General features: G+C 50.5%; 1 protein-coding gene across 1 annotated transcript in view; it reads left to right on the forward strand.

Annotated features, from left to right (window-relative positions):
* LOC102552269 (uncharacterized) overlaps positions 1–15,458 on the forward strand; it is a 96,398-nt gene that overhangs the window by 5,751 nt on the left and 75,189 nt on the right. Inside the window, 10 exon segments of the mRNA XM_063270018.1 lie at positions 6,847–6,990; positions 6,993–7,014; positions 7,676–7,700; positions 7,795–7,941; positions 10,117–10,316; positions 12,806–12,815; positions 13,383–13,486; positions 14,273–14,342; positions 15,105–15,222; positions 15,225–15,268. Coding sequence (XP_063126088.1) covers positions 6,847–6,990; positions 6,993–7,014; positions 7,676–7,700; positions 7,795–7,941; positions 10,117–10,316; positions 12,806–12,815; positions 13,383–13,486; positions 14,273–14,342; positions 15,105–15,222; positions 15,225–15,268 — 884 coding nt within the window.

A 15,458-nucleotide genomic window follows, 5' to 3' on the forward strand; every position in this document is an offset into this window, starting at 1 on the left:
GTATTTAGTATGCTCCTTCCTGGTAGCCCGGCCTTCAGTTGAGAATTTTAATCCTGTGTGGAGCCTGGACCCTGATACTCCCCCACTTCCCTCCCCTCCTCACCCTCTTCCCCTTTAGAGCAGGCTCTCTGGTTCAAGCTGGCCTTGAACTTGCTGTGTAGCTAAGGACACCCTTGAACTTCCGTTACTCTTGCCTCAGAAGTGCTTAGGTTACAGGCATGGAACACCATGTCTAGCTTAAAAGTCACAAATACTCTGAACAAATGAACTTTTTATTTAAAAAAAAAGATTTATTTATTTATTTTGTATGTGAGTACACTGTTGCTATCTTCAGACACACCAGAAGAGGGCATCAGATCTCATTACAGATGGTTGTGAGCCGCCATGTGGTTGCTGGGATTTGAACTCAGGACCTCAGGAAGAGCAGTCGGTGCTCTTAACCACTGAGCCATCTCTCCAGCCCCACAAATGAACTTTTATAAACTGAAGACACTGGTCTAGTCCTGCTCTCAGCAAGAGACCAAGTCCCATCCCAGGCTTTCCTCTTCCTCCTTCTCCTCCTCCCTTCCCTCCTCCCTTGCCTCCTGGCTACCTCTGCTGAAGGTGTTATTCTTTTGACTTCTGCCACCACAGGTCGTCTATGCCCTCCTGTGACCTATGCATGGAAAGCCTCATTTATTCATGTGTTCATTGTTTTGCTCACTGCCGCCCTGTAATGTAGCCACTTTGTACAGCTGTCTCTGCCGTTTCCAACTGTGTGGACTAGGATAGACCAGGTCGGCTTACATATGGTTGTAAATGAAGATGGTATCACTGAGCCTGCACGCTGGACCTGGGCTGCTGGTGAAACAGGACACCATGCAGGGAGCAGCTCGGTGATGGGGACAAGGAGAGGCTTTCGTGCCAGGGGACCAGGATGACCTGCAGGGGCCTGGCTGGAAGGGGGGTGGTCTGAGGTGAATTCCTTAATTTTTTTTTAATTGAATGACTTATGTATTTAGCTGCCTGAGTTTACTCCTTGCTCATGGAGGCCAGAGGGAGGCAGTGGGTACCCTGGAGCTGGAGTTGCAGATGTAAACCGCTTAGTGTGGGTGTGGGAACTGACCCTAAGCTCATGCTAATGTTCTCTTCCCCCTTAGTCACAGATCCACCTCTCTAGTCCCCTGGGGGAGATCAGTTGTGATAAAGAGTGGCTAATCTGAAGGATTTTCTCCTAGGCCCAAGGAGAGGTTTGTGTTTTAGCCTATGGCTCCTCTCCTTTGAAGCCACAGTTCTTAGGGTAACCATTGCTGTGAAGACACACCATGGCCAAGGCAAATCTTACAAAGGAAAACGCTTCATTGCGCTGGCTTACAGTCTCACAAGTTTAGTCTGTTATCATCATGGCGGGAAGCATGGCAGCATACACATAGACATGGCGCTGGAGGAAGACCTGAGAGTTCTAGATCTTGATCCACAGACAGCAGGAAGAGATAGCCACTATGTCTGCCTTGAGCTTCTGAAACCTGAAAGCTCACCCCTCAGTGACACATCTCCTTCAACAAAGCCACACCTAATCCAAAAAGGTCACACCTCCTAATACTTCCTAAGGGCCTTTGGGGGCCATTTTTATTCAAGCCACATCAGGTGGACTTTGCTTCTAGACTCTCATGGATCCCATCAGTAAACCGAATGGAATGCTGGGCTGCCTTGTGAATGGATGTGAAATGGAAGTGTGTGTAGATACAAGTGTGTGAGGTCCAGCTCCAAGTCTGGGAGACAGAGACCTACTGGACCAGTATAGGCAACAGCCAGAGGGAGGCAGGGAGCAGCTGGCCCCAAACCAGAGGCTTGCAAAACTGTAAGCCAGCCCCAATGAAGCGTTGTCCTTTCTAAGAGTTGCCTTGGTCATGGTGTCTCTTCACAGCAATGAAAACCCGAAGACCCCTTGGTAGGTTCCACAGCCTGAGTGTGCCGTGTGCAGTGTGCTGCTGAGGTACTTGTAGGCAGTGTCGCACTCCTGAGATTGCGAGGTCCCTGCAGGCTGGGTTGTACCATCCTAGGCCCTGCTGCTCCTTGCATGGAGGGCTCTTTTCCCCTTCTCTTGAAGGCCTGTCTAATGTGTACCCCAGGATAGCCGTGAATGTGGCCCAACACAAAACTGTAAATTTACTTAAGACATTCTGAGACATGTGTGTGTGTGTGTGTGTGTGTGTGTGTGTGTGTGTGTAACTTGATTCTGTGTTTGACAAGCATGAACTTCATAAATAACAAATGACAAAAGGCTGGATACCCTACACATTATTCACGATTTCCCCAGCTCTTCCCTGACTCTACCTCTTTTCTCCTGACTCTGGGGACCTTTGTGCTTCTGGCACTCTGTGTAAGTGTACCCTGGCTGACAAGCTGCCTTGTTCTGGCTTCTTTCGCTTAGAATGATGAGTTCAAGGTTTACCCACATAACGGCATGTATCACATTATAAAATGTCTTTTGGAGGGGCTTGCAAAATGGCTCAATTGGTAAAGCGCTTGCTGCACAAACACGAGGACCTGAGTTCAGATCCCCAGCACTGCCAGGGAAGGCTGGACTTGTGGTGCACACCTATGATGCTAGCCCTAGGGATGCAGAGAGCAGCAGTTCCCTGGGGCTCCTGGCTGCTTGCTTTGCCCAGTTGGTGAGTTCCAGGTTCAGTGAGATGCTCTGACTCAAAAACTAAGGTGGAGAGTAACAGAGGAAGCTGCCTGATATCAGTCTCTGGCCTAGACACGCACACGCATGCACACACATACACATACACATGCACACGCACATGAACAAACATGCACGCGCATGCACACGCACATATACACACATGGACACACACACACACACATACATACTCACTCACACGAACACACACACACATCCCTCCCAAACTGGGATGAAAGCTGTGTGCCACTCCTGAAAGAGAAATAATTTTTAAAAATTCCTTTTTAGTTTTCCTCAGCACTGGGGATGGAGTTTGTGACTTTGCGCATTCTAGGCAAACAGTCTGAGCTACATCCCGAGTGTGATTCTTAAAAGTTACTTATTTTTTTTAGGTACCATGCAGCCTAGGCTGGCCAGGAACTCACACACAGCCCAGGGTAGCCCTTGAATTCATAGCTTCCACTATTTATTTATTTATTTATTATTTATTTATTTATTTATTTATTTATTTATTTATTTATTATTGATGTATGTGAGTACACTGTCCTCAGACACACCAGATGAGGGCATCAGATCCCATTACAGATGGCTGTGAGCCACCATGTGGTTGCTGGGAATTGAACTCAGGACCTCTGGAAGAGCAGTCAGTGCTCTTAACTACTGAGCCATCTCTCCAGCCCCCCATAGCTTCCACCTTTGCCTCCCCAAAGTTAGGATTACAGGCATGCACCACGCCTCTCGGATTTCCCACCTGGGTCTGGGATCATAGGAGACATCACTATATCTGATTCTAGAAAGTAATTTTTGTTGCAATAAACACACATACCACCAACCCGGTGGTGCTGGGCCACCAGTCCTGTGCCTGCACATTTCTCTTGGTCACCGTTGTACATATGTACAACTGCTTCTATTGTGGGTTTGTAATTAGCCCTCAGCAGCAGCAGCTGACACCGTTTGTCACTTAACTTGGTGTCTTCTTGTTTGTGGTTGTCAGAATCTTTATTAACTCATTCTCTGTGTGGGTGCACACATGGAGGGCAGAGGGCAGCTGGTAGAAATCAGTTCTGTCCCACCATGCGGGGCCCTGGGATTGAACTCGGGCTTTGGCAGCAAGCACCTTTGCCCCAGTAGCACATTTCTTCTATGTTCCTATTTATTTTAGTTTGTAGATTTCTGTTACAGGAATCCTATCCGATTTTAAGGTCTTTCTGGGTAAAATGAGAGCATTCATGTAGCAGGGAGAAGCAGGCACGACTGGAGTATCTCGGTACCCAGAATCTAGAACCTTCTTTTTGAGGAAGGGACCTTAGCCTCTAACATCAGAGAGAACTGAGAGGTGATCTACTCATGACATTTTGTGCTTCAGCTTCAAGACTTCGGTGACGTCTGTCCTGGGGTCCCAGGTGGAAGTTCTGAAGGAGGCCGAGAATCTGAGGTAAGACCGTGGTGTTTCCTGTATGAACCCATAACCCCTTCCCATGACTAATGGGCTTTGAGCTCACTAAGCCAGACCAGAAAATCCAGGGAGAGAGAACCATGCTGAAGAAATGTCACTTTGGAGTAAAGATCAAATGAAGGTCTATCTTAACAGGTTTTGTTTGGGGAAAGGGTAATATTATAGCTCAGGTTGGCCCCAAATTTGTTATGTGGCCAAGGTTGGCCTTGAACTCCTGATAATCCTGCCTATACCCTCTTTTCTGGTAAAGGGGACCCACTTCCCAGTACTGCCTGTTGCTCACTTGGAGTAGGTAGGTCCCTGTGCAGGCTTTGGATGACTCTGGTCTCTGTATTCCCTGAGACCAGCTACTCCTCACCCCCCCATGATCTGGGGAGGGAAAAGGCAATGTCCTGCCTGCCCCCAAGCTTAGCTGCCCTTTTGTGACCCAGCCAAGCCTGGAACTCTCCTTTCCGCTGGTTTCCCAGGGCTCCCTGACTGTGGGCTCAAAGCTCCAAGGGCAGCCGCTCAAGACAGCCCCATCTGACAGATTCTCCTTCCTTTTTATTGCAAATTCATTTGTTAAAAAAATAAAGCCTTTGTCCAGGAATTCAGGGGCAGGGGGTGGGGGGGATGCTGGCCAGGGGCAGATGGGTCCCCTGAAAGGCTTTAGGCTGTCTCCTCTAAGGGACCTATTGTCCCCCATTCCTCATCAGAAATGCTAAGTCAGGGGCCCTGAGGGTTGTCACTTCCCTGGGACCAGACTGACACTTGCATTCTGAGAGAGGAAGTACCATTGGAATGTCTCTAAGCTCAGGGTCTGAGACTCCAGGCACTGCCTTAGGACCCCCTACCCCTGACAACAACTGGGGTAGGAGGGGGACAAAGGCCTCCGTGGGAGGTAGAAATGGGGACAGTTTTGTCTGCTCAGAGGACGCATTGCTAGCTTGTGGCTTGGAGTAGAGTAATTGTCTTCATCTTGGATGGTCTTGGTCTCCTATCTCCACACAAGGATGCAGACCTTAGCATCTCTTCCCTCCTCCTTCCCCTACCTTCCAGGGACCAAGCACAGGCCCTCCTACCAGTCAGGAGCAGGGCCCAGAGGTGATGCTCCCAGAACCCCCATCTCCTGTTTTTTCTATTCTTAATGATTGTGACCTGGAATTTGAGGGCAAAACCCAGAGCTCCGGCAGTGCGCACAAGCTAGGCTTGGCCACCAGTCCCCATGCACCAGTTTAAGAGCTGAGTAGTTGTGAAAAGCAGAGGGAGGCAATCGGCATGCTGGGAAGGACAGAGGCAGGACTCCAGAAATCCCACATCTGCCTTTCAGGTGCTGACCTGAGCCTTAGAGGAGGAGGAGTTGCATGGCCAGACTGCCCCAGCAAGGTGCAGCTACTTATCATTGGCTGAGTTCTGGCTCTTGACAGTGGTGTGAGGAAGGCCTTCCCACTGTCAGCCCTTGAGGAAGCCACTCGGTCCCCACACAATGATCATCTCTGCTCTTTTATGGTAATTGCCCTCCACTAGGGAGTGATGCGCCCTATGGAGTTTCACTCTTCCTGGAACCCAAGGTGAGCCTGAGGTTAGAACTGGCCTTCTGTGCCTGCAGCCCTAACAGGGAAGGGATGGGTTATACAGGTTAGCATGCTCTGCCAATCTGTTCTCTGTAGCTGTGGTCAACACGATGACCACCAGCAACAGAGGGAAGAAAGCTTACAAAGGAGTCCTTTGCTGAGTGAGGTCAGAGCAGAAACCGCTGGAGGAACACTGCTTACTCACTCGCTAGCCGCTTGCAAGGTCCTGTGTTAGATCCAGGGCCGTAGGCCTAGAGATGGTGCCACGCACACCTACACAAGTCCTTAATGGAGATACTTTTCCAGGGCAGTCAGTTCTGGGCGGTTACTCCATTGAGGGTCCCACTGTTCAAGTGACTCTAATTGTGTCAAGTTGACAATAAAGCATGCATGCAGACCTGACAAGGAAAGCAGGCGGCCCACGGAGAAGGAGTCCCACAGAACGACGGCAGAGAGGCCAGGCTTTGATTCTGTCTAGTTTCCTGTGGGCCCAGGTCTAGATATAGCACTTAAAGTAAAAATGTTTTTTCCAGAGCCTGTTCCACACCAGTGGAGTCCTCAGTAATGGAATTCTTTGCTCCCTGACACAAACAAAATGTGGGGCTGAGCTGGGATTGTAGCTCAATTGGGGGAGTGTTTGCCTAGCATGAGTGAGGTTCTGGGTTCAGTCCCCAGCACTGATAAGAGAAGTTTGGTGGCACTTGAGGATAGAATCAAAAAGACTAGGAGACCAAGGCCACTCTTGGATACACAGCAAGTTCAGGAAACTTGGTATGTGGTGTTCTGTCTAAACTAACAAACAAAAGTTTGGTTAGGAACATAGTCTTTTTCCTGGACTTGAGTCTTCTCTGCTAGATGACACTCTGGAGAAGGAGCTAATGACAAGAGGGCCCCTTTGGATGCTGCATGGCTTCAGTGAAAGCTTGTCTGATATGAGCGGATGTCTGGTGTTGGTCTGGGTGCCATGGGTTTATCTATGGAGCAACAGATTCTAGGCTCAGTGGGGCATTTTAGAGCTCAGGCTGATCTCAAAAGCCTCTTGTGCAGGAGTCGCCTAGCTGTGGGTTTCATTGTGGTGCTGACAGACCTAGGAACACCTTGAGTGGAGAGAAAGGGGAAGCAAAGCTTTCCAGGAGTGAAGTGACTTGGTGTTCCCTCTGGGGGCCGAGCTGCAGGGCAGAGTTACTGCGGCCCATGTGACCCCCATCCCTCCCTCCACAGTGCTGTTCTGGGCCACAGTCCTCTTGGCTTCATCCTCAGTGCTGGGCAAGTGGTCCACTTGTGTCCCCACCACTCTGAGCCATGCTGGGCCTTGGAAGATCAGTTCTGAGCCTTGTGTAGAGCTGTCCTGAGGTCCATGAGTCTAAGACCCTTGAGGAGGTGAGGCCAGAGCCATAAGGAAAGGTCAGTGGAGTGGTGGGGTAGGGGGATGACTGCTCTATGGAACATCTCAGGTAGACTTAATGGGCCCCACCACATACAAGAGTCAAGGGGCTCAGCTGCTCGAGACCAAGGACTCAGCAACACGCTCCCTGCACAGTACTCACTCCTCCCTGTACACTCTGCCACTGCCCGGGATGGTAAATGTGCACACCCATAACCTACTCTCCTCTGCCATCCTCCCATCCCTTTGCTCAGTCCCTCCTCCCTCCCTCCCCCTTCTTCTTTCCTTACCCACTCCTTTTCCTTTCCTCCCCCTCTCTCTCCTGCTTCTTTTCTTTCCTCCTCCTCCTCTTCCTTTCCCCCTTCCCCCTCCTCTCACCCAATCATTCCCCCTCCCTCTCTCCCCCTCCACATCTTTCTGATGTGTGCTCTGAGTAGTGACCACCTGAATAAGGAAGAAACAACCCTTATTCCTGAGAGTCCTGGTCCCTAGGGGTCTGAGACACCAAGAGCCTTGTCCACACTGCACCTCCTAGCTCTTCTGACTGCCACAGCCCTTCTTGTCCCTGGGCTCCTGTCTGCTGGACTTCCCATTCCCTGTGTCTAATCTCCTAGCGTCTTCTGCTATGTCACTGCCCAGGTGAGGATGGGCCCTTAGCTCTTCCTAATGCTGCAGCTCCTGCAGTCGGCCTGGGTCCCAGGACATGGTCTGAGTATATCTTCTCCTGGTCCAGCCCAGTCTAGCTTCCAGCTTTAACTGTCAGCAGAGCTCCCAGGCTGGCGTGCTGCAGGAGGCACACAGCTGGGCCCCTGCTCCAGAAGGCCAGCCCCTGCACACACTGGCACGCTCCTCCGTCACACTGTTGCGTGTGGTGGCCCAGGTTCCATCTATCACAGGTGACTCTGTCCTTTCTACCCTGGCCACAGTGGGAGGGTGGATGTGAGGAGCCTCAGAGGGCCCACACGGCCCTTCCCTGCCTGTGTACCCCTGAACTATCCCAGAAATGGTCTTTGTCAGAAGCTAGCCTCTTCTAGACGTTTCTGTCAGCTCTCTGCTGGCTCTGAGGACATTACCTCTTATCCCTTCTCTGAACTGTCGTCACATGGAGTCTTCTGGTCTGAGCATTTGTAGGACAATTGGTCTTACATTCAATGACCCTTTTAAATTCCTGATTTTCCAGAAAGTTCCTGCTAATGTGCAGCCTCCCTTTGAAGTGGGCTCTGTTACAGCCGTGCGTGGAAAGAACTGACTAAGGCTGGGGCACGGAGAAATAGTGTTCAGTTTTGCTTGCTCGTTTTGCCTTTTTAAAGGAGCCGATTATTCCTCCAAATAAGGAAATAAGAATATTATTCTTTTAAAATATTTTTAATGATGACTCTTTAACCTTTATTTTTATTTTATGTGTATTTTATGTGTTTTGTCTGCAGGTGTGTTTGTGCACCACAAGTGTGCAGTTCCTGTGGAGACTCGAAGAGAGCATCAGCTCTCCTCAGACTGCAATGACAGATGTTTATGAACCGCCAGTGGTTGCTGAGAGCTGAACCTGGGTCCTCTGGAAGAGCAGCAAGTGCTTTTAACCGCTGGGTCATCTCCGCAGACCCAAGAACATTATTTTTACTTTCAGTTGTTTTTGCTGTTGTTTTGAATTTTAGAGATAATGTCTCATGCAGCCCAGGCTAACCCTGAACTAACCGTGTAACAGGAGATGGCCGTGAGCTCCTGATTCTCCTGAGGGCTAGGATCACAGCCACGAACACCATGCTTGGCTCTGGTTTTCAGGATAGGTCTAACTTGTTATAGTCTCAGTTGGCCCCAAACTCTCAATCTCTGTGAGTCCTCTATCATCTTATTTTTCTTTTTTCTTGAGCTAGGACTTGAACCCAGGGCCTCCTGAGTGCCAGGCAAGTACTCTACTATTGAGCTACATGCCTACCCTTCTAGAATTAGTCTTTTTTTGAAAAACAGCTTATCTAAGGCTCTGGACAGAGTGCTTACGAGGTACAAGGCTGGCCATGAAAGCAGAAGACAGAGAGTTCAGATCCCCAGAAACTTCACAGAAAGCTGGGCTGGAGCGATGGCTCGGTGATTACTGGCATGTGCTGTTCTTGCAGAGGATCTGAATTTGGATCCCAGCAGCCATGTTGACTGGCATACGGTCACCTGTAACTCTAGGTCCAGGGCACCTGATACATTCTTCTGTCAGAGAGCGATGCATACACATGCACGGACCCACACAGAGAACACACAAACACATGTTATTAAACATAAAACTACATTTTACACAAGCTGGGTGACCATGGTGGGCCATCTGTGATCTCAATGCAAAGGAGGCAGAGCCCAGAAGAGTAAACTGTCTGGCTAGACTAGCAAATCAGCAAACTTTGAGTTCTACCGAGAGCCCCTGTGTCAGTATACGTTAGAGAGCAATCAAGAGAAACACCCAGATCTTGAACCTCCACATGACCTCACATAAATGTATAGCAACATGCATGGGTGCCCACATACATGTGAACACACATACAAACACACACACACATGCACACACGCACGCACACACATGCACACACACATGACACCTTTACTGCCGTGTTTTTCCCATGCTTCACTGTGTGAGGTTGCATCTGAGCTGGGTGGATCGCACCAGCACTGAAGAGGCTGAGGCCAGAAGCTGGAGGGTTGATGGGAATTCAGGACAGCAAAAACCAAAGAACCAAAAGACCAAAGCAACCCAGAGCTCCAAGGGTCTGATCCGACATTGATTCTGATGTATTCAGAGACTCACTGTCTCCATCACTTTCAGGGTGTATCAGCCCCAAAGCAACCCCTTATTCACTAGCCATCAGCCTACCATGTGTGGCCAGAAGCTGGCACAGGACCTCATTGTCAGAGGTGACTGCCATGGGCTTCTCTGCCTGACAGGTGGGGCCGTAGGATGCTTCCTGTCCTTGCTTTGGCTGAGGCTGTAGTCTTCTCTCACTCACTCACCCTCAGGGAACAGGCACCTCGGTTATGTCTTTCTCTGGCCTCGTGTGTGCCTCTTTAACCTCTTGCCCAGAGCATACCGAAGGATTCGTTTGTAGAGTTGAAGGAACAGCTTCCAGGGACCTCTGATTCTAACTGCCTTGCCGTCTCAGATATAGACCTCAAAGACTTGAGTCCCAGCAGCCTGCAGTATGAGTGGGAGGAGACACTGTCCCCAGCCACTGTGGCCACAGCAGCTGTACTGGTGAGGAGGTTGTGTCCACCAGCTTTGAGGTGAGTTTCGGCAGCCCCATGCTGGACTCTGCCTTGGGCCTGAACACCTTCTCCACACTCTCCTCGCCTTACCTAGCCTTGCCTGCACACCTGAACCTTTGCTCTGTGCTGAGACCGGGAGCTGAGACCTTACTCATGTTATCGAAGTCAACTCTCAGGAAAATTCTTAACTGCATGCCCGTCTAACAGGCAAGGAAAGGGAAGCTTGCAGAGTTTCGGGGCCCTACTCAAAGCTGCCTAGCTAGGAAGTGGCAGAGCTGGGCATTTCTCTGAGGCCGTTCGGTCGCACAGCAAGTCTCCTTACCCTGAGCATTATTTGTGGTGGGGTTGGGGTGCACTGTACACGGTGGTATACAGAAGAAGCACGTCTGGTCTCCTCCTGCCATATTGACAACCACATTGACATCTCTGCATGCTCAACTGAGCCCAAGCTGAGAACTGCTACACTCCCTTTATCACCACACGACTCTACTCCAGGAACAGGAGCTGTGTCAGAGGGCCGCCGTCTTCCCCAGGAGGTACTTTGGGCCAAGGAATAAGTTGTTAGGCTTTCCAGGGAAACACTAGCCCACATCCATCAGATGCCACCCCACCCTCACCGCCAGCCCCAGGAGGACAAGCCTCCTGCATTGCCAGGAGACTACAATGTCAGCCCCTTCCTAAGGCCAGTGGCCCCAGACAAGGTTAGTTTTCAGTCCTGAAACAAAGCGAGAACTTGGTGCCCTGTAGAGAACCAACTCCCAGTGTGTGTGTGTGTGTGTGTGTGTGTGTGTGTGTGTGTGTGTGTGTGTGTGTGTGTGTTGTGTGTGTTTCTCTTTCTGGGGGGCCTGGGGTTGGTAATGTGGGGGGCGATGGTGGGAGTGGCCTAGCCAAAGCTTTCACCAGGAGGCCAGGGGAAGGGAAATGCCTTCTGGGGTGGCTGGGAGAGGAGCAGGCATTTGGGTTCTAAAAGGAAACCCAAGCTCCACACATTGATTAAGCGCTTGGCTGTAGAGCCAAGTGGTGTTTGTTTTGTTTTTCTTCTTTTTGGAGGCACTAGGGATAGGACCCAGGACCTCACACATGCTACCCAAGTGCCCCAACACAGAGTTACACCTCAGCTAAATGCCCTAGAAACCATGGTACACAAGATGGGTTTGCTTATACATTATCGGTGGCTGCAGATGTGCTCTAAATCTTACAGCCAGGAGGAGAAACAGGTCAAGGACTCTGAGGCCTTCAGGTAGCATGGTGGGGTGACAGAGAAGCTCTGAGGTTAGCTGAGTCAGGGCCAGTCTTCTGATGCTGCCCATGAGGACCAGCAGTGGACGTGAAGACGGGGTGTGCTAGAGGTCTATCCCAGGAAAGCTCCTGATTCTGGGCTGGGCACACTGACCTGCTGAAGTCCTCTACAGTTACCCTCTTATGTTTTGGGGACAGGGTCTCAGTCTGTGGCCCAGGCTGTCTGGAACTTATAATGACACCCATTGGTGTCTCCCAAGTGCTGTGACTACCGCGTGTGCCACCATGATGACTATGTCATGTGCTGTTCTGAGACCAGGCTGCTGCTGGTTCCACTTTAGCAACCCCACAATGTTGGACACCTCAGACCTGCCCAAGTCCATTGCAGAGCAGGCAGCAGGAGGTGGACCCAGCATGGCTTCCCTGGGCCTGCTTGTCCTGTGGCCTTGGGCTTGAGTTGCAGCAGGGATCTGGATTAGAGGGAGGCTGAGTTTTTCCGAACTGGCAACCTATGGTGGTCAGGGATATGCTCTGGAGGCTGCCCTCTGTCTGTCAGTGTTTGGACACTCCGTGACTGGCCTTCAGCTGAGAACTGGAAATCTTGACTATGCTTTCTTGCCTCACTGTTGACAGTCACTTTTTGATAGGTGTTGTGGGGTCTGCTTAAATCCAACATAACTCAAACACCAGGTCAATGCAGATGACAAAAACTTATTGTAATCAAACCATTATTGATAGATCCAGGCCACAGAACAGACTTTGGAGCTGAACTATGACCCTGAAGGGATGCTGCATTGCATATCTAAAGGACAAAACCATAAAGTAAGGGAGGGGTAGGTGGGCTATAGCACTGTCCAATCATATTTTGACATAAGGGAGTTGAGCAAGGGCATTTCCATCAATCAGGATAGGGGTTCATCCCTGGGCCTGCATACATGAACTTTTTTGACCCTGCCAGTGTACTGGCTAGTTTTGTGTATCAACTTGACACAAGCCGGAGTTATCACAGAAAAAAAGCCTCACTTGTGGAAATGCCTTCATGAGATCCTGCTGTAAGGCATTTTCTCCACTAGTGATCAACGGGGGAGGGCCCAACCCATTGTGGGTGGTGCCATCCCTGGGCAGGAGTTCTTGGGTTCTATAAGAGAGCAAGCTGAGCAAGCCAGGGGAAGCAAGCCAGTAAGTAACATCTCTCCATGGCCTCTGCATCAGCTCCTGCTTCCTGACCTGCTTGAGTTTCAGTCCTGACTTCCTTTGATCATGAACAGCAATGTGGAAGTGAAAGCTGAATAAACCCTTTCCTCTCCAACTTGCTTCTTGGTCTCGATGTTTATGCAGGAATAGGAACCCTGACTAAGGCAGCCAGCAAGATGAAAAAGTTGTCCTTAAGATGTCTGGGCTCAGATGACTCTTTCCTTATAACAGAAGCTGTTTAACTATTGGGAAGTCCCCAGATCCCCTAGGGCCTGGGACCTTGAATTTAGCTTCTCCCTATGATTAAATGGAGTCTGAGAATGAAATGGCAGCACTTAGAATGCACTTCTTCTGCTTGTTCCCAACAATGGGAGAAAGTTCGAGGGCCACAGACATAGGTCAGCAGGTGGATTGCTTGTCTCTCATGCCTTGTGTCCTTAGTACCATAGAAAACAACACCAGATCCCCAGAAACCACAACAAACAAACAAAACTCAGCGTGCGAGGAAGGCATTGCCGAGTTGAATATGTGGCCTCGCCGTCCAGCTGTCTTTTGACTGTCTAGCTCACTCTGCAAGTGTGTCTCAGAGCAGGGGATGGGACAAGCAACCAGGGGCAATCCCTTTGATGTTCTGCCTCCTTCGCACCCCAGACCTCAGAGATATTCCTGACGCTGGTGTCTGAGCTCCAAGGCCTTTCTGTGGATGAGCTGATGGAAGTCTGGAGATGGTCTTCTTTGAGATGCCAAGATGATTGGTAAGAACTTTACTCCAGGTGGAGGCTGAACCACAGGTCAGCTGCCTTTGGGGAATCCCTGATGGGGTAGGTGGCCTTGGTACTCTCTAGGTCCTCAGGTAGGGTGTGACTCCCATTTGCCAGGGTGGTATCCAGAATGCCATCTTTGTGGGGCTGAGATCAGATGTGAAGGGGCAGACAAAGGTGGCACTGTTCCCCTTGAGCATCATCTGTACAAACTCAGGGAGTGGCAAGCCAGGCACCTTGGGTCCCCCCTCACCCCGCAACCGCAGAGGCTTCTCAGGTGTCTAGTAGGGGGTGCTGCAGGCTGGGATCCCACCCCACCTCATCCGCACTCTCACTCCAGCTGAACTGGGGCCAGGAAAGGTGTGAAGGGACCTTCAACAACCACATAACACGATACGGAAATGCGACTTCTGTGGCTGCTGTCCGCGTTCATTCATTGAATCCCCAAAGTAACTCCACTGGCAAGTGCTGCTCTTCCCGCTCCCTGGATCTGCACAGATCATTTGGGACAGCTGCCTGAAGCCACACAGCAGAGGAAGGGAAGGTTATTTGTTTTGCTGTTTAGCTCAGCTGGCCTAGAACTCACAGCAATTCTCCTGCCTCACAATCCCAAATGCCGTGATTCCAGGCCTATGCCACCATGCCAGCCTTAGGTTTAGAACCTTAAGGTTCAGACGGTGGGGAGGCCCTTCTAAGTCCTCATGTTTCAAGGGAGCTGGTAATCTCTTGAGTACCCTCTGCCCACAGCATGTCACAACAGCCCTAGTCTTGTCACCATAGTCCCATCCTGCTGTCGAGCAGACTGAGACTCATAGACAGCGCAGATGCTGGAGAGCGTCGGGGCAGCTGGGTCTCCACCTGCTTCCCTCACTGCCTGCTGCGGCCCCAGCTTCACATCTGCCCGTGGGGAATGGCTGGGACGGAGAAGCCCTCCATACACTCACTGTTCCAGTCCAGACTCTACCACCCCCAGTCTGCAGCAGGAAGGCGTAATGTCTCTCTGGAGCCTTCTAACCTTTTTCTTTTCAGTCTGGGAATAAAAACAAAGGGGAAAAAATCTGAAATAGACAAAAAAATTAGCAAACCCATTGCTTATAATAATTAATTAATTAGTTAATTAATTAATTCCTTGCCCAAGCTTGTAATCTAAGCTACACTGGAGCCTGAGGCAGGGTGATCATGAATCTAAGCCTGAGCTACAGACTGAGTTCAAGGTCAGCCTAAGCAACTTAGTGAGATTCTGTCTCAAATGATGGAGGGAAGTAGGACAGTACCACAGCGCTCACCTAGTGGACGAGACCCTGGGCTCTGCTCCCAGCGCTATGAAAATAAGATCATAAAACCACTCGGCAGGCATTCCTTGGTGTTGGGCTAAGAGCATCAGATGCTTAAACTGGGAACCACTGACCTATGCAGGGCCTCATCCCCATGTCATCCTCTTGCTGGATTCTGCCAGAGGTGGACTAGGCTCTTCTGTTAGCTAGCTGGGCATAGCAAGAGGGACACAGGACCAGCATGGCTCCTTCCTTGGAGAGTTCAGGTATGTCCCTCCACTGCCGCCATGTGACTTGTCCCCCATGTGACACAATTCTGTGACTGCTGCTCTCCTCAGCACCCGCTGGTAGACGCTCTGTCCTCCTGCAGCACTCAGAACCGTGTGGGCCTCAGGAAGCAGCTCATCCTGGCTAGGGAGGTGTAAGCAGACCAGGCTGAGGCATGGCTGTGGTCGCTGGCTTCATCCCAAAGCCCACAGACACCATGGTGCTCACACTGCCGGTGAGTCTACTCTGCAACCCCCAGCCCTGAGCTCCTCCCTTGGCTGGGTTGCTGGACACAGGAGGGTAAACTGCTCTCATCCTGAAATTGTGTTTTCCCTTTATAGCCTAGGGATGGTGCTGCTGCCATGGTGCTATGTTCAAGGCAGGATTTGCTGTCACAGATGTGGTTCTCAGAGGTAGGGAGCAGA

This window comes from Rattus norvegicus, chromosome 10 (genome assembly GCF_036323735.1).
Source record: "Rattus norvegicus strain BN/NHsdMcwi chromosome 10, GRCr8, whole genome shotgun sequence".
NCBI lineage: Eukaryota > Metazoa > Chordata > Mammalia > Rodentia > Muridae > Rattus > Rattus norvegicus.